Source organism: Aphelocoma coerulescens, chromosome 1A (genome assembly GCF_041296385.1).
Source record: "Aphelocoma coerulescens isolate FSJ_1873_10779 chromosome 1A, UR_Acoe_1.0, whole genome shotgun sequence".
Taxonomy (NCBI): Eukaryota; Metazoa; Chordata; class Aves; order Passeriformes; family Corvidae; genus Aphelocoma; species Aphelocoma coerulescens.
In genome coordinates, this window is record NC_091014.1 from 23,104,337 (window position 1) to 23,124,347 (window position 20,011).

The 20,011-nt window shown below is 38.1% G+C and overlaps 1 protein-coding gene across 1 annotated transcript in view; it reads left to right on the forward strand.

Moving 5' to 3' along the window:
* The window catches only part of LOC138099243 (V-type proton ATPase subunit S1-like), a 49,915-nt gene extending 32,526 nt beyond the window's left edge, over positions 1 to 17,389 (forward strand). Inside the window, exons 7-10 of the mRNA XM_068996377.1 lie at positions 4,092 to 4,333; positions 4,919 to 4,972; positions 11,684 to 11,921; positions 16,660 to 17,389. Of these exons, the coding sequence (XP_068852478.1) occupies positions 4,092 to 4,333; positions 4,919 to 4,972; positions 11,684 to 11,921; positions 16,660 to 16,869 (744 nt within the window). The 3' untranslated portion in view covers positions 16,870 to 17,389. The remainder of the gene's footprint in view (positions 1 to 4,091; positions 4,334 to 4,918; positions 4,973 to 11,683; positions 11,922 to 16,659) is intronic.
* Positions 17,390 to 20,011: the final 2,622 nt, after the last annotated feature.

Consider the following 20,011-nt stretch of genomic DNA (forward strand, 5'->3'; position numbering starts at 1 on the left):
TATCCATAGTGAGACCATGATGCCACATCAAATAGAAAACATGGAGGAAAACTGATCTGGTTTTGTGGGAAGGAATATGAAATGACAGTTTCAGAAAAAGCATTTGAAATGTGTGGATACTTGGCTGGGGTGTGAATGCTGAGTGGCTTCTGATATGGGACAGCCAAACCCCAGAAAGAAGCATGATCTGCCCTGCACTGAGCACATGGCAGCCTCCAAGTGTCATTTTTTAAAGGTCATCTTGCAAAAAGAAGATTTTGATGGTCCCTGTTAAAGCAAATTGAGAAAATGCAAGCATACAGTTCTTTTGGTATCCTGTCAAAAGAATTACAATTGGTACACGATATGTAGATGCAGTTCCATCTACCAAACCCAAAATCCAGTTCAGATAAAAGGTATTTGTCTTTGAGGTGTTATTGTAGCAGTTGCAGTGCCTGCCCTCCCCTCCTTGGACCTTGCACCTCATGATTTAGGCCATCATATGTGACTCAGGAAGATTCTTTGTCCTCATTTTTACAATGTATTTTGAGCTTGTCTCTACATGCAGTCCCTAAATATTTTCAGGTGCTTTTCTTCATTTGTGCTATGCTGTGCAATGCTAATAAGCAATATCTGGTTCTGATACTGCACTTCTTTTTTTTTTTTTTTTTTTAAGTAGAAGCTAGGATTCTTATGTAGTTTTGCCATACTAACAACTGGTTTAATCATGTTATGACTAAATCTGGAAAAATTACCATTTGCCATCTAAGTCGGGTATATACAGAGAATGCACTGTAGTGCACAATGCAGTATGGATGTATGGACTAAACTAAGATACAGCCTAAAAAGAGAAGGGGAATGGACCCTTCTGCCTACTCACCTCCCTCCTTGAAAAGTACAGAAATAGCTTTTCAATAAGAGCAGTAATCCAACAGAGAGGATTTGGTCATAAATCTATGCTGTTAGAAATTAAAAGGAGCAGCAAGCACCACCAGGACATTTTCTTATTCTTGATGTGCACACCTTAACATAGCAATAAGAGGTCAAGAAACACAAGGTTGAAATAGAAGACACAGTCACCTGTTGAACTGATATTAAAAAATCCCAAGTTGTAACCAGTGTAAAATTTAGTCTGTTTCTGTTGTTCATTACCATTCATCATTTCAACAAATGAAAGTTTCATTTTTGCAGTATTTTGTATGGTTCTCATATGTGTTTACAACTGTTTGATTTATATTTGTTTTCAACTGTAATTTCAAATGTATAAAATGGCCCCGAATCTTTTTTCTTGTCTCTAGCCACTCTGTGTTGGAAGAGCCAACAAAACTGTGGCAACAACAAAACAAATGAATAATTTTGGATGTGAGGTCTGTTTGCTTTGAAAAGGATTAGTATGTTTGTGTACCAAAATGTTGCCAGATCTGCTTCCTTCCTCCTTTCCAAGAGAGATGATTCTGAATTAGGAGGCTTGAAAAACAGATCAAAGGGAAGAATTTTGTTCAGGCTACCTCTATTGCAGGTTCAGTTAGTAATTACAGCATTCAGTTCTGGTCTAGGAAAATACAAGTGGCACCCTTTCTTTTCTGTACATTATTTAATCAGGTCTTGCTGTTGTTCACTGCACGACTGAGATCAAAAATGCCATTGATAAATTCAGAGAACAGACAGTGACTCACACATCCCTCAGTTCAGATTAGGTGAAGGAGAAGGGCACACTAAATAACAGAATTAAATATGGTTTAATGATTGGCAACGCTTCCACGATGTATTGTTCCTAAATAATCTAATTTGATTTACAGTAATTCAGTGTAAATATAATCCATTTGTCAAGGAAGTGTCTTGTAATTTATAGTTTAGCATGAAATATATGTCATCAGAGAATGATTTTAATTCAGTAAGCTCATGTTTGTGGAACCACAAAAGAAAAGGAAAATGTTCCTTGAACAGCGAAGCAGGGACATAGTGGACTGCAGTCACCTGGAAGGAGAAACTGCTGCCCTCTGGTCTCCAGTGGGTCCCAGGCTGGGCTGTTTCAGACATCCTCCTTCCAGCCTGAAGACTAAATTTTTTAAAATCTCTGATTTCGAGTGTGCTTAATTCACAGAATCACAGAATATGCTGAGTTGGAAGCAGATTGAGGGATCCCATTAGTGCTCATTTCCCCAAATTTTGGCACACTATCTCATTGCTCATCACTGGACACCCTGGTTTTGTGCCTTTCTCCCTTCCAAGCTCGTTTAAAGCTTTGTTGTCAAGCCCCAGGAGCTCCCGTGCTAGAGCTCCGTTTTCCCTCTGAGACAGGTGCATCCTGGCAGGTGTCAGTGGATCACGCGTTGAGTAGATCAGCCCGTGGTCAACAAACACAAAATTTCTCCACTGACTCCAGCTTCAGAGCCCTGCATTGACCTGATGGACCTGCCTATTCCTATCAAACTAGTGGATTTTTTTGTTCCTGAAAGCCCTTCTTTCCAGGTTTACAATCTTTTGATTCATATGCTTTCTGAGAGAGAGAAGGGAATCTCTATGTAAGAGCCTCATGGCAAAGTACTGCTCAGAGAGCAACAGAAATAAAGCTGTAGTCTTATGATTATATTTTAATAGCATTCTTTTTATTTTAAGGTACTTCAACCTAATCCCCCAAGTTATCCCAATCACAGTATCCAATGTAGCATTCTTTTCAGCTGTTAGCAGGTGGTTTTTAAAGCCCTCTTTAGATGATACATGGGGCCCACATAGTGAAGTCAATAGTTAGACAGGATATAATTTAGACTTCAGCTTTTCCTCTCAGTTTGAAATAAAATGATTACATTTCAGGAAAGCCTAAGGCAAGATTTAAAGTTTTATATCAAAAGTTGAATATTTTCTTTTGTTGTACCCTGTTCTTTTTAAGAAAATGGTATTCATTTAAAATAATGCTTGTTCTGATGTATTTGAAAAGGCACTACTCTGAATTGAAAAGAAATTCATAAAGTATGCATGTATGGGAGGGGACGATTGCATTCTTTACTGGAGCATGTAGTCAAAGGGTTTTAAAGCAGCCCATTCTGCTTAACTGATAGAATGAGGTACCTGCAAAGACAAGCTGTAACAGATGGCCAGTGGTGTTTACAGAGCAGCCATTAAGGTGACAGAACCTTCTGGGGCTCCTCTCCACATCCAGTTTATAAAGTGATATTATAGTCTCTGTTTCAGACCCAAAAATGGTCTTTGACTGTCTTTAAACCAATGAAAAGTAGTTCTGGGCAATAGCTCCACCTAATTACAGTTCTTGTAACCGTTGTGATGCCTTTCATTTCTTGTACCCTAAAGTTATACAAGGGTAGAGGCCACTTGTAGCATACAAAATTGTAAAGCTGATACGGGACTCAAAAATAGGTGGAATATCCCAGATATGAATTGAATAAGAAGTGAGGAGTAAGATAAGAACAGGTAAGGTTGCTTTAACTGTTGATATCCGTGGGGCTGCTTTATCAAGGATGCCCTGGGCACATTTTTTTAAAAGCATTACCTACTAAATGGAATTCCTGGAAATATCCTAAAAGCAGATGTGTCTCTTGTAGGAGTTCAACACATCAGCCAAATGAGAAAAGGTCTTCTTTTTCCAGAAGCCATCAGAAGAGTCTAAAAATAAGCTTGCTGTAGCTAAGTAGACTGCTCTCGTGCTTGTTAAAATGGAAGACTGCAAAAACCATTATTGTTACTTAAGGGAAGAGTGTCACTGAACTAGCAAGTTGAAATTTTCTTATGATTGTATTGCAGAAAAAAACCTTAAATTTCTTTCAGTATATTCTTCTGGGGAAAAAAAATAATTCTTCTACCTGTTAGCACAAATGAATATTACTATCTTAAGGCAACGCTACCAACATGGTTTTACATTCATTTGCCTGAATTCCGTGGTGCTTGTTTTCACGTGTGGATACTTGGCCATGGGAACCTAGGTTAACATTACCTCATTAGCCTTCACACCACCAGTTAAAGAAACAGACAGTAATAAATATTGAGGTTGATTGGGGGTTTAAGACCGGGTGCTCATGGTACAGAATGGTGAAGGGCTGTTTTCACTTGAAATGACTCTTAAAAAGGGATGAATTGTTAATGTGCTGTTATTCCAGATTTCTAGAAGAACTGATGTGGTGACAGAATTAAGACGACAATTAATGGCTGCTGAGGAAGAAGACAGTTTATCATATCCTCCTCTGAATGTGACCACTGGAAATCATACATGCATCCTTTTTTATGCTAGTAATTTCAGCCTCAAAGCCAGCAGTTCAGTTTTAATAGATTTGACAAATGCAACATTTGTAACACAGAATGTGGATATTTCTGCCTCTGAGTGCTCAGACAGCAACACAACGTGAGTAGCACAAGAAATTTCATATAATTATGTGTGCAATTCTGAAAACTATCAGAAGTGTTACAATGTAAAATTAATGCTATTTTAATTTTCTTCTTCTAAAGCATCCAAAATTAAAAAAAAAATTGTATTCTTAGAAGAAAAAAGTTAAGACCACAAAAATTGTTCAGAAGAGGCCTCTTATTTTCAGTTCTTTTCTTCTTATGTTCCTTACTTCCTTGTTTGTTTGTATTTGATCCAGGCAGGTTTCCCTGTGTCTGATCTCACAATCACAAAAATCTCCACTGGCATTAATGAGATCATAACTTCATTCCCTTGAAGGGGAGTACTGCCAGTTAGGAGGTAGTAATTCAGCTAGAAGTACATTAGTGAAACATGATCTCTGTTTTCCTTTACTTTGAAGCACCTGCTCTTGGGTAAATAAAACCCTAGAAATATTTAGTCATATTTTTCTGTGTACTGAACCTTTGCTATATGACTTTTGTAATTGCCTACTGATTTAGAATATTCCCTCAAATTGAAATGTCACAATGATCTAATTTAAGCTGACTACTCTAACATTAAAAATCTGTTTCTTATTCTTAGACTGTCATTAAAATACACAAAACCAGTGAATGGAATCAGCAGCCTAGAGATAAGGTAACTTACGATTTATTTTAAATAGATCTTTTGTGGTTTACAATGCCTGTTAATAAATTAGGAGCAAAAAAAAAAAGGGGGAGGAGTTAAATGAAAATATTTTTGAATTTGTTATTTTCTGTCTCTTCTGAGGAGTCACTATGCAGGAAAACAATAATACAGTCTTTATACAGAGAATATATTCATGTGCTCAGGCAAAGTTCTGAAAAAATATTGTAGGCAAACATCCATACTGTAAGGTACTGGTATATGCAGCTTCCTGTTTTACTGATAGGATCGGTCCACAGTCCTCTCTCAGGTGAATCTAATTGTGATTTGTAGGAACCTCTAGCAGTTGAAGTCTACCTGTATAGCCAGGGCTGTATTGAGTACTAATGTGGATTGCTAGTGCACTCTATTAGTCCTAGCTTGTGGTTAATGAGGGGTGCAAAAAGTCTTAAAAAGTCCTTTTTGCTCCATGGATGGGGACAAGACTGTATTTCTCCTACCATGACAAGAGGGAAGAAAAGCTAGGGAATTGGAAGACCTGTGAAGAAAAATCAAAGGGAGAATCATAGAATCGTTTGTGTTGAAAAATATCTCTGTGGTCATTGAATCCAGCCTTTAACCCAGCGCTGCCAAGTCCACCACTAAACTATGTCCTAAGTGCGACATCTTTTAGATATCTTCGGGGATGGAGACAAAGCCACTTCCCTGGGCAACCTATTCCAAGGCTTGGCAACCCTTTAGCTGAAGAAATTTTTCCTAATATCCAACCTGGATATTGAACCATCCCTGGTGCAATTTGAGGCCATTTCCTCTTGTCCTATGGCTTCTGACTGGGGAGAAAAAACGAACCCCCACCTCACTACAACCTCCTGTCATGTTGTTGTAGAGAGTGATAAGGCCTGCCATGAGCTTCCTCATCTCCAGGCTAAACACCCCCAGCTCCCTCAGCCCCTCCTCATAGGACTTGTGCTCCAGATGCCTCCCCAGCTCCATTGCCCTTCTCTGGACAAGCTCCAGCCCCTCAATGTCTTTCTTGGAGTGAGGGGGCCCAGAACTGGACACAGGATTTGAGGTGTGACCTCACCAGTACCAAGTACAGAGGGACAATCACTGTCCTGGTCCTACTGGCCACACTGTTGCTGATGCAGGCCAGGATGCCATTGGCCTTCTTGACCACTTGGGCACAGGCTGAGTCATGTTCAGCTGCTGTTGACCAGCACCCCCAGGTCCTTTTCCAGTGGGCATCTTTGCAGCCACTTTGCCCTGAGCCTGTAGTGCTGCCTGGGTTTGTTGTGACCCAAGGGCAGGACCTGGCACTTGGCCTTGTTGAACCTGATACCATTGGCCCTGGCACATCAATCCAGCCTGTCCAGATGAATGCTCAAGTGAATAAATGCCATTATTTACACTGAGACAGAAGGACATCTTGTGTATAGGTAAAAGGACCCCAGAAGAACTTGTGTAGAGGAGAGTCAGTGATGTGTTTGAAGTAGTATTCAGAGTGCATAGAGACACTTGCAGTCATTATCAGAGATCATGACAGGTGGCAGAAAAACAGACTTAAACTGTTATTTAGCATCTCCTCCCTCAAACATCTAGAGCTTTGTGGAAGAACGTAATATACAGATAAGATTGCTGTTAGTATAGTATTTTTAATTTTTTTACTTTTTTTACTATTAAAGTGATCTGTGTATAGGATCCCTGAGACTTGTCCTTGGTGATGGTGTCAAGCATGCCTTGGTCTCAATATTGTAAATTATCAAAGGGACATGTATTTCCCTAAACACCATGGGGAATTAAAAAAATATTTTTCCTTGGATCCCATTCAAAAAATACTGATCTCAAACCAAGACTCTACCCAAGTTGTATTTTTCCTTTTACTACAAATCCCAAAATATCACTTTCTCTGGTGCTGCCGTGATGCACTTGTGTCTGCTCTTTAGTGCTCCTGTCCCACTCTGATAGAGACAGACCCTCCAAAACACTGCTCTGATTCTCATTCTTCATCTTTACATATCCTAGCACAAGTCTTAGCTGGTCTGCTGTAATTTCTTTCTCTATGAATGAATCTGGTTGTTTCCTACCTTTGTCCTGAATATGGCTGTCCTCAGCATAATATCATCCTTTCTAGTAAAATTAGAGTTCCAACAAAATAGTGTAATTCACAAAGCATCCTATGGAGCATGGCACTGTGCTTCAAAACTAGTTTACTGCTAGATCTTAAAGGTGTTGTTTCTTCAGCAGTCAAAAGGCTTCACTTAACTGTACAACAGCAAATTGCAAACCTTGAGACACTACTATAGAAACAAAATCCTCTGAAACATTTATCTTAGATTTTTTTTGCTGCAGCTGGCAGAAAATCAAATGTGATGTTAGTACACACATGGATTTAGTGAGGATTATTTACGTTTAGCCATCTGTTTATTAAAAGAATTATGATTTTAATTAGTTATTGGATGAAAAATTTAATGTGGTCATGAATCTGAGTTGCATCTGGAGAGAAGAAATTTGAAGCAACTCTGCAGACAGACTAACGGTAATTTAAAGGAAAATGTCAGTACAAAAGGTGAATGGTTCACATTTTCTTTCTTTTTCAGGAAAAATTTTTCTATCCTTTAAGCCTGTTGTAGCAGAGGTAGAAATACTCACAAAGTCTTTCTTGACCTGTGCTTCTACTTGAACACATTGTAACTAAATACCAAAATGCATAAACAGCCCTTGAAGCTGGAATAAGAAACTCAGGCTCCACAATAGGTGAGGATTTGAAAAGATAGCTCAGGTAAGGTCCTGAACGTTGTCATGCCCAGCAAGTAAGAGTAGCATAGGCTGGCTGTGTTTTGCAGAATTTGATTTACTCCATTGGTCCATGTGTAATCCAGGTTTTTAATAGACCTTCAGGGCATTTAAACACAAATATGTCTAAATCGATGAATTTTTATGTATGACACAGGTGCTTAGAAATGTAAAATGGAATAGAGGAAGAATGTAGGGAGTAGCTTCCAGGGTAACCATTTCTTGAACCTTCACCATGCATTGGCCTGTGTGTGGGAGGTAGAGAGTGACTGCTTCTGTATTGCTTTTTTCCCCTCTTCCCTTTACTTATTAAGCTGTCTTTATCTTGACCTACAAGTTTCCTCATATTTGCTCTTTCTGTTCTCCCCCCTGTCCTGTCAAAATGAGCAAACAGCTAAATGTGTGCTTGGCTGCTGGCTGGTATCAACCTCTAACACCTCAGAGCCTTTATAAATTAAAAATAGTTCTAAAGACTCACCCGTTTATTTGTAGTTTTCTGTTGGATTGTCACTTGATGGGACAATGGTGTCATTTTAGGCCTCTGTTAGCTACCATAATTCAGTATTGCATGCTATATAATGCAAATAATAAGATACATGGAACAGAACCAGAGCAAGCTATTGACATTTTTTCATGATTTGCTAACACTTTATTCACCTTCTGTATCTCAGCATGTCTCTTTTCAAGAGCTTCCATAGAGATACATTACAACCTCTGTTTTCCCCTTTTGGTTCATTTTGAGTACATTTCTTGATCAAGATTACTCCTTGGTAAGATCATGGTCTGCCTTCACAAACAGGACACAAGCAGGGCAAAGAGGTGGAAGGAACAGAGCTGAGAGCCATGACTTCACTTTTTGCCTCTGTGAAGGCCATATACTTAAGTGTAGGAGAGCTTATCTTGAAGACAGAAAGTGAGGCCAGAGAGGACCATGTTCAGGTAGCTCAGTTTATTAATCAATAAAAGAGGTTCTAACTTCAGCAGCATGAGCGGGATCCAGAGTCTGCCCCCCTTATCAACACCAGTCCATGCCCACATACGAGCAGCTGGTCATATCCCACCTCCCACTAACAGCTGCAACTGCTGCTTCAGCCTGTGCACACACACAGCTGTCACCTCCCTCTCCCTCTCTGTAGCAAAAGTTACAGTTTTATTCATCCTCCTGCTCTTGCACTGGGAGATGAGCTGTTAGGGAGTGGCTGTAGGGTGTTGTTGTGATAGTTCTAGAAAAGGAAGCTGCTGCTGCAGCAGGAGTGGGAGCAGTGGGCAGTAGTTCTTTGCTGGAAGAAGTACCATCTCAGCTCTCTCATAAACTGATCCAGCTGTTTGAGCACTTGTCTGTCATTTTCTCTGGGTAAAAGTGTCCAAATGAATGGAAGTGCAGAGCATTAGTATTCCAAACTTACATTGATACATACTTGACTGCTGTTGTTGCTCAGTGTATAGAACAGAATAGAGCTGACCCAAAAAAACATGTTTTAAATTCTTTTGCTTAACAGTTGTGTTTCTCTTTGAATCTTTGAAACAGTAATACTAGCTATCTTCTGCTTCAGAAATACCTCTGCTTGTAATGATTAGCCACATGAGACATGATCGGTGGTGGTGGCATTCAGAGTTCATACAGTTATCTGGCACAAAGGGAACCTGGCCCATGACCAGGAGTGTTCTGTGCCACCCTACATAAAGTACATAATGTCTCTAATGTACATAATTGTCTCTAATGTTTAACACGAACGTAACATTTCCTTAAAAAGCCAAAGTACTTTCAGTTCTGCAGATAAAACCTTTGTTGTCTCTCTGCTCTGTGTGATTTATTTGCTATAATGTGCTCTTTCTATTTGCTATCCACTCATTTGAGAAAATGTTAATGAAGTAATTCTATAGATTTTTGTTTTTTGAATGCCTTTTTTTCTTGTAATTTAATGAACTATAGGTACATCAGTTATCAGTTAAGTGTGTGCTTGTTGGAGGCTATTCACTGTTAGTTGTTTGGGAAAATGCTAAAGATAAGAGCCTGTATTACTAAGTTAACTGTGCTCAACTAGTTAACCAATTAGAATATTAATTCCCATAAGTCTGCAAGTAACACAACATTTTAGTCTGGTGTAATCTGGAGAGACAGCATTCCCTTTCACTCATGTACATGGCCTTATAAAACTTTTTGTTCATATGGTCAGTTTACAAGGAATTTCCTTCTTCACCACTTTTCTCATCTTATCAGCAAAAGTACAGACCAAGCCCAGCCTCTGTGGTTGGCATAAACATTTAAGTAAGCTTCTCTGTGTTTATAACTGGCTTTCAGCTAGTGCCTCTAGCATTGCTACTGGGACACCATGGAAATTCTGTTCAGATTGTACTGTAAATCAGGAAAAGGTTTCTTTCTTCTAGCAATAATATCAAAGTTTTAATTTTGTAACTGTGTAAGAATAGAATATTTTCTATATATGTTTGTGAATGTGGACTGGATGGAATTCAAATTTTTTTTTCTTTTTCACTGATGCTTGCAGCTGAATGTTTTATGGATAGAATGGCTCAGGCTTAAAACATAAGGAATGCCATAAGACAAAACATCCTTTGCTCACTTCAATGACACTGTGTTCTAGAATTCCTTCCGAGCATTTTGAACCTCTTGAGGATTCTGAAGTTCTATGAATCAATAGCCACAGATTCTTAATAATTTTTTTTTTAAAAAAGTATCATTTGTGGTTAGATTCTATGTTGTGTGGTTGAAACAATATTGAAAGTAACTAATTTGAGCAAACAAGCAATACTCTACAGAGAGAGTATTCTCTCTATATACGTATACCCTATAGAACATAAAATAGTCTATATTGTGACGCATTTAAGATGACTGTACTTTTTTTTCAAACCAATCATAATTGCATCTAAGTTATTACTTCGTATTTTAAAGTCAACATACAGTGTTACCCATTGTGGATAGACATATTAGAAAACTTAATTTTGTAGCAAGTCTCATTTATTGCTAAATAGATTTCTCTTCTAAATCTTTTGTGGCTATCAATAATCAAAAGAAATCATCAGCAAACTATATAGAGGTACACTTGCATTGACCAAGTAGGGTTAAAGTATTAAAAAATGTACACTAAGGAGAAAAGTTTATAATTTCCTTATGAAATAGCTTGAATGCCTAAAAGTAACAGTATAAAAAGTGGCAAAGATTAGCACATAGTCCTGATCTGTAAAGGATCAGGATGTACTTCTGGATGTCTGGATGTTCTCAGTTGTTTCTGTTGGGAGCTGTTCAGACTGCATTGGTAGTAACACACATATAAATTCCATGATTATAAATTGCTGGAAACTGCTGCAATACCACACATACACAGATGCTTTCAAAATAAGAAAATACTTTTTTGTGGCTAGCCTACTTCCAGTTGTGAAACTAGAACTGACAATCCCTCCCAACCCTCTACATCAAATTCAGACCTTTGCAAAGGAAATTGCCATTTAGGCATTTGAGCTAAGAAAGAATTGCAGTGATAAATTAGAAGGGCTATCATGCTTGTACCGATCATAAAAGCAATTTTCCAAAAATCCCATGAAATGTTTATTCAGAGGCACTGCAGTCTTACTGACACTTTCTCAGCTTCTCCTCTGCTGGTTATAAACTGTTGGTAACTGATGAAATATGGCGCTGGCAGAGGGCCTTGAAGAATGAAATTGCGTTTGCTTCTTGCCTGCCACATCTGTAGAAAGCTGTGCTTGTGAGATGAAACTCTCAGCAGTAAAAACATTCACAGAATGTCTTCACTTCTCAACCATCTTAATGACATGGGAGGCCATGTCATCATCAGCTGTGATGTTTGCAGCCAGCAGTAGTGAACCTTTATCTGCCACCAGTACTTTATCAAATGTATATTAATTTTTTCCTTCTAACCTTTTGACTTTTTTTTTTTTGTCCTCTGTTCCTAGGTTTTTAATGAACAACAAGTTCTATGAAGGCTCAGCCAGAAAATGGTCCACTTTAGATACAGTTGAGATTGTACAAGATGGAGAAAAGCTTGCTAAATTTAGTGTTTCTGCTATCTCTGCCCCTGCAGAGTATTCATTTCATTGTCAGCTGGTGGGAACAAGCAATCTCTATCCTGCAAGGCTAGTTCCATTCAATGAGGAGGCAAAAAATTGGGATGTTTTCATTTCCAAGTTGCAAGTGAGTATGCATTGCCATTTCAGAGACAACTCCAAAAACTATTACTATTGTAGGTGCTGAATGACACACATTCAAAATGCCCTTACCTTCATTTCAGCCTGGGGGGAAACGTAAAAGAAAAGCTGTTCCCCTAGGTGAGCTATTCAGTAGAGGGGTACAAAAGACACCAGTTGCTGAACAAGGAGAACATGAAAGCACAGCTTTGAAAAACAAAACTATGAAGTTGTCCACAGGAAAGAAAAAACAATTAAACCAAATGCGCTTAATCAGGCAAAGAATGACTAAGTCCTCATGCCTGTTTAATGAATTGGGCTGCTCTTGGAAACAGGAGCCTCTTAGGTGGGTGGCTTTATGCTGCTTACTTTGTTTTTATTTGATTTCTTGGCACTTTGTTTACCCAGGAAAGTACAGCTCAGTGTGGCTGCTGTTTTCAGTGACATGGACATGGACTGTACTCCTGCAGCTAGAAACAAAGCCCAGTGCAATTAAATTTAATGGGAGGTTTGCCATGGACTTCAATCAGGAATGGTACTAGGTCTGCATGGCCCAGAAGGAAAGCAGCTGGCTTTTTTTGAATGACACAAAGCTTTTCTGCATATTTATTACAGTAGTACAGACTACATATGTGAGGTGTAGATGATTACACCTTTACTGTTTTGAACTTTGTTCTTGACTTAAGAGAAACAACAACATTTATATCTTAAAACAATACTGCACTAAGGGATCTCTTTGATTAAAGAGATCATGAAAATAATAGGAATAATTCCAAACTGTACTCTATTTGTCAAACATGAGCTAACCTCATGATAACTGGATACAAATGCTGATATAATTGTATTTATAATTCTGATAACAAACCAAATCTCAATAATCTGACTCTAGACTTAACATTTCTGCTTAAACAATGGAAATCTCAAAGAAAGAACATTGGTGCTTAGATTTATTTTCCACGAATTCCAGTATCAAGTCTCACCATTTTTTGAGAAACCATGTTGCAATACATACTAATGTTGTGAAGGTTCTTTATGATGGTATTTTTTTTGTAAAGGACTGAAAATACCATTGTCCATGCAACTGTACTTTACCTAGTTAACTCTTTGGAGTTAGGCTTTTGCATCACTAAGGTATGAAAGGACATGGCCTGTGGAATTACAAAGTGTTCACTTACCATCTGTCTTTTCCTTGAATTTCTATATTAATGCCTTCTTAAAGGTTCTTTAATAAGCCTTGCTCCAACTCTAGTAGGAATCCTTTCATTGTGGTCTTAACCAAGAGTAGAAGTAATAGGTTTCTCATCTTCCTTATTGATCTGGAACAGCAGCTGCTTCCACTGTCCAGACAATAGAACTTCCAGTTCCTCTTGAGAAAGGGCTTTTTCTCTGATCATTTCCTAAAGATGGAACACAACGTAAAAACTCCCAGTCTGATTTTTTTCTGTTGTGTGAGAAAACAGAAGGTCATGATTCTGGGCTCATTTCCAAGTTCTGTCTGACCTAGATCATACTTTTCCAGGTATCTTCCACTGATACATACTGAAAGGTGATCTCAACATCAGTCTTGTTATTGCATAAGGTTTAGAAACCCCTGAACACTGTTGCATGGTGAAAAAAGCATGTGGGATGTGCTCAGTAGTTGCAGCCAGCACAAAATCTTGTTGCTGAAACTGAAGAACACGATTTTCATGTCAATGTTACGCAATGAATTAGAAACCAGGATCCAGTGCCAATCAAACTGGCACAGTTGCACTTTGCAGTGCTGGCTGCTGGAAGCTAGATCACAGTAATAGAGGGACAATCACAGCTACAGAGGGAAGCTTTGCACAGCTTGTTCCAAGGCAAGGTTGAACTGGTGTAGCCTTTTACTTCAGTTCTGGAGCTGCCTCACTCACTACCACTGAAGAAGCTCTGTGGGATGCTGTCCAGGCGTGCTCACAGCGTAGGATGTCACTACTCCTGTCTCACCATACCTGTACAGAGCACCAAAACTGCTCTGGGTTTAGTGGGGGTTTTGTTGGTTGTTGTTGCTATAGGAATGGTTGTTCTACCACAATACCTTTTGTCCTTTTGAGGATCTCATGTTTGTCAATGAACCTAAAGAGGAGGCTGCCACCAAAAGCACTGCTTTTCTTTAGTATGTGTGGTTTATAAGCACTTTGAAACCTATGAAAAACTGCCAAAAACTTTAAAATCAAGAATATTTGGATTATTTGTAGCTAAAATATCTCAAAGTTCAAAAATTAGAAGTTTGGTGTGCATTTAAGAGCCATAAACCCAGCATATTTTGCTTGAACTTTTTGTCAAAGGTCATATGATGAGAAATGTCCATTCAAAAATATTTAAAAACAGTAAATACAGACTTGTATAACAAAAACAAATGACTGGTCCAAACACTAAAATTAGGACTTCCACAGTGCAGCGGCCTATATACGAAAGGCTTTTGCATTCTTAAATACTAGAGAACCACGCATAAGTATTTTTAACTTTTCTATATATGCTGCTAAGAGTCTCATTATTATCTCCTGCCTGGTGTCTTAACACCCCCACAGAAAGGATGAAGCTTCAGAAAAACAATAAAATAACTCTGCGTATTCTTCATCTCCTGCCTAAAAGTAGACATAGCATTTTAGGAATGTAGAATTGAATCTTTCACCTAGGCGGTTCAAGAAGCATAATGCTGTTTTAAAAAAAAAAATAAAAGGAGAGGACCACTAGAATGAAAATAATAAATTTCAGTATTTCTGGCTCTAAATCAGGAGTGGCAAAGCTCTTCTAAACTGAATAAAGTACTTGTTAAGTACTTCAGAGAGTTCTTGTAAATGTGGTAAGAAGTGTGTATTGTCTTCTAGAATTTCAATCCAGTTTTTTGAACACAAATTACTTAAATCGTCACCTGCTTTCTTTTTTTACTGCCAGTAAGTCTTTCAAGCTACATTTCATGACTCCTATTTACATTCTCACTTGTGGTCAAAGCAGTGGCTTAACAAGAGAAGGCTTTTGCAATCACATGTATTCTCTAAAACTGTGCAAACAGTTGTCCAGCCCTGCAGCTTACTTTCACTAATCCTGCTTTAATCAGAAGTCTGAGAACCTTTGATGAAAGCTGACAGTCTTTGTGAGTTAGCTACCATGATCTGACTTGTAAAGATTCTTCTACAAGGCCTAGAAAAGGTTGAATTGCTAAAATTGTCTACACGTTATCTAAAGAGCCCTTAGTTCTTCATATAATAATAGTTTTATTAATCATCATTCTGGAAGGTACAGACATTGCTCATAAAACACATATTACATAAACATTAACTTTAGGCACCTGAGCCATGACTTAATGCAGACCCAGAGTGTTTACTGGTGTAGCATGGTAGAGTTGTTCAGTTTGTACCAACACCTTTCCTAGGAAATACAAACTCTTTTATTACCACAAATAAACTAAAGCTTTCCATTTATTTTATTGTAAACCATAGAATAATCATGGAGTGGGAACACATAAAGGAAATCCATGATCTTCTGCTTTCTTGCTTATTGCCTGGTGGTAGAAGTGATTGAAGTAAAACAATCATTTTTAAAAATTTTTATTTGATAATATGTATAGAAAATAGTAATTTTTAACATGTTGTTTCTTTACCAGTGGGTTTGTGATATTTGGTGCTTTCCTTACACATCCATTTCAAAGATTCTGTAAATGCATAAGAATCCCAGTCTTCATTTTTCTTTATAAAATTTTTTAAGAATGAATCAAAATGAGATCAGATTAATTCTTTCCTTCCTCTTCCTCCACCAGTTATGTTCCCTTCCTTCTGAAGGAATCGGTGCTTATGCCATTATGTGCGTGTTTGTAGAGGTGGGGATTGTCTTCCCTTTCTTCATAGTTTTCTAATCCTTTGACTGGTTTGAACAAAATTTCTAGAAAGTTAGTGATCTCAAAGGCACTCAGTTTGTTGCTATTTTTGTACAATTGGGATCTAGGCAGAGAATGTATCTCCAAATTTGTTGATTTTTCTGAGGAGAATTACATGGTTGGAGGTCAGTCAGTGGCAGACATTGAGAATTCAGTCAAAGCAGAGATATTACAAACTTTTCTAACTGCTTTTGAAAAGTTTATATAGGTTTCATAAGTTAATACACAACACATATCCCATACCTCAATAAAGCAAGCCTTCCCTTCTGTTCTGAGTCTTTGATGTCTAAGGAGGGAGGAAGAAAGGTTTCACAACTTTTTTCTCCTTGAACTTTCACTAAAACTCAGCCAAAAAAGGTCATCTTTATTAGATGCATTTTAAAGTAGGTTCCAGGAGTTTTGTTTGTCAAGGAGCTATGAGCTAAAACTGTCAGATTATTTCAACAAATCTCATGATCTGAGCAGCCTTAACTCTCATGCCTTTGAGTGCTTTGAGTTTCCTGGTTCTGAAGTGGTCATTGAGCCGATGATCAGTGAATACTGATATACTGATTATGTGAATGCAGAATACCGATCACATGTCCCCTCTGGGACTTTACTTCTAAAAGTAATACAAATTTCTGAAGTGGGAAACCTACTTCTTACCAAAGAAATGGATTCTGCATCTTTAATTTCCTGGGTGAAAAGGAGATTGTTTTGCAGAGGATTTTGTTCTCACTCTTTTTTTAATGGGCAGAGTATAATAATTAAAAGGTGTGGGTTTTTGTAATTACCATGTATATCCTGAAAGTAGGCACTACGCCCCATGCTTAATTGCACTCATCTGTCTACCTTTCTTCATTTTCAGATTCAAGGCTTCAACATTATAAACAACCAGTTTTCCTACGCAAGTGACTGTACAGGTTTCTTCACTCCTGCAATCTGGATGGGCTTGGTAACATCTATAATTTTACTGTGGATCCTGACCTATGGAATCCATATGATCATGCAGCTCACAACAAACAACAGATTTGATGATCCCAAAGGTCCAGCTCTGTCAGTTCCTCAGACGGAATAGCCATGGATTGACTTAATGACACTGTGGCTTTTCCTGGTCTGATGTTTATGATTTTTATAACCTTTTTACTTCATAATATATATAACTTGAAAAGATATCATAGGAAAAGCAGATCATTAACCTACGTTGGCAACAATAATAATTCTATTTGTTATTACGATCATTTGTTAACAGCTTTTTGTGTTAAGGTTCTGAAGTGAGACTGTAGAGGTTATTACTGTCTCTGGCTATTAGAAAGGCCATTAAAAACTTCCTTCAGATTAACTTTTATTGACAAAGAAAACATACCACAACATAGATAACTGGGAAGGATAAAATATTGTTGATGGGAAACTATATATTGAAGATACTGGTATCTCTAAAGGCTCTTCAGTAAATATGTCATGATGATTCTACAACTTAAGAAATTTTAACTGTGTTTTGAAATTTTATCTCCTGAGTAAAACATCCAGAAATGTACAGAAGTAATAAAGTGTAAGTCACTAAATAAATGGTCCTGAGAAGTCCTTTCAAAATTTCAGTTTGGCTTCCATCTAATGTTATCTTATGCTTGTGAGAATTAGATTGGGTAACGCTGACTTGTGTTTGCTTTAGCCATGGACAGTTGATGGGGTTCTAGGCAAGATAGGTCCTTGTCCAAACAGATCACAAAATGAGATTTGGTGTCATGGCAGTGAATGCAAATTTCAGGTTCAGAACCTATTATGATTCAATGTGCCAGTGCAGAGAGCATCTTAAAAGAGATAAGGTCATTTTATTAGCCTCCTCCATGTTCCAGGCATCTTTGGAGAAGTTATGAAGTTCATACAAAAAAAAAAAGGAAAACTAATACATAAAATTGTTAGAAGCACTGTGCTAATGTACTGTTTAAGTCTGAGCATTTTATGGTCATCTCAGTGCTTCTAGAAGCCTGAAAACATTCACAGTGTGCTGTGTTCTTCTGCAATTAATAGAAACACTGTATCTTTTAATTGGGTAATCTGATTATGGAGTGAATTACTAAATTTTATTAAGAACAAGGAAACAGTAAAAGAGCAATGGTAAAATGGCAAAAAAAGGTAAAAATAAGGCTCTTATTCTTTCTTCTGGAATGTTTTGTTATGACTGGTCATGTTCAATTAGTAGTTAAAAAAAAAAAAGGCATTTGGACAAAATTACATTTGTGGAATGAGAAAAAATATAACTTTTCTGATCCTGTACAATGAAACAGAGGAAAGACAGTTGGAATCAACTATTTAACTAGACAGACAATAGTTTTTATTAATCATTTCTGGGTGTCACACTTTTATTATGCAGTCCAAAAAGAAAATTAAATGCTGTCTGAAGCTATTCCTTCTGAATCAGTCAACCCTGACCTAGAAAACAAAAGGAAAGTGTCATATAACTAGCAGAGGTGTCTCCTGTGCTGTAATATTTTTCCCAAATGCTTTTCAGAACCTCAGAGAATGCATTTGATCTACACAAAGCCTCTGTGTTAGAAAGGCATATTTTCTTTGCACAAATTAGTTGCCAGGAGACAACTGGACTTGTTTTATTAATTCTCCCTTCAAAGCAAGTTGTATGAATGTGACAACAGAAAATTGACATAATAGTCATGTAACTATTGCTAGGAGAGGGAAAAGCTATACAAAGGACTTGCCTCGTAGAAGACAGCTTTCTTAGGACTTTTATCTAGTTTCAATAAAATTTGGAATAGATTTTGTTCAACGGTGGTGATGAAAAGAACTGAAGAACAGCTTTACCAGGCCACCTAACTTAGCATTCTATCTCCAGCAGTGGTATGAGTATGGTGAGCATCTAGTAGTGCTCCCTGCAGTTGTTCTCCCATTCTCCACCATTTAGCTCAGGTACTTCCTCAACTATAAGTGTTGCCTTTGTACTTAATAACTCTGGGTATAGCTATAGCCCATGAATTTATCTGGCCTCCTCTTGAGCCTGTGGGCTCTCCTACAGCTCACAGTGTCCTGATTATAGTATGGTACTGGGAATGCTTGTATCCTCTCTTGCTTGCCCAGGAGGGACTCTGGAGAAGAGGGAAACAGTCTCATATTGACTGTACCATGAGGAAAAGATAAGCCTCTTCCAGAAGAGCTGTTTGCTGTGTTTGATATTACACATTCCAGGGTGAAGGCGAAGGCATTTTTAACAGAGAAAAGCTTTTCCACCTTCTCTCACAGCAGTGATACCATGCTTTGGCAAGTAGGGCCTGTGGGGGCATGTAGTCTGTTTCTATAGTGACTTGGGAAATCTTTGTAATGGGGAGATCAAACCACAAGCTTATCCTTGTGACGTCTGTGCTGGGAAACACATCATGAAAAGAAAGGAACTATCTACAGCTCTAGCTGTCCTGGGGGCCAGGTGGACTGGGCTCCAGGGACAGTGGCCGGTCTGTTGTGGAAAGGAACTGCTCTCTGTCCACATGGGATGGGTTTACCTTCGTGCTTGGGCCTCTTCTCACAGGGGCCACCCCTGCTGACAACACCTGTACACAGACATCCAAAACCCCTCCTCAGAGGGCCATGTAGGCTGCTGGAGTCCCCACGCCCTCGGAAACCCTTGCAGCTGCACATCACACTGCCCTTGGAGACAAAGACAACTGATCACTTAGTTCAGCAGGGAACTTCATTCTTTGTATATATGACTGTGCCTAAGACTGTGCCTCAGGAAATTCTAGGAGGATTTTGCACCTGTCTGTGTTTGTTTCCCTTTCTGAATAAAGTTAAAACCCTGTCAGGGGCCTTCCAGTTCTGCGTACTTCTGATTCCACAATTCAGCTTAATCATAAATGTACTTGTTAAAACATGCCTGTTTTGGGAGCTGTTCCAGACAGACTATTAGTTCTGTCTGGAAGAGTGTGAGCCTTTAGGACTTCTACCAGAGTTCTCTGAATTCATCAGAAGTACTGACTTCTCTGTGTGTTAGCTCATTTCTCTACCAATTTAAAAAATATGTAGTAAAGATGAAGGGGATGATAGGTAAGAGTATAGTTAGAAAAGTAAGAGCTTTTTTTTCATTTTTATATATATATATACATATAAATTAAATTTTGTGAAAAAGAATCAGGATCTTTAAAAAAACTGTGGCAAAACTAAAAAAAAAAAATCAAGTTAAGTCTGAAGAATCAAGATTAAAACCAGATAAA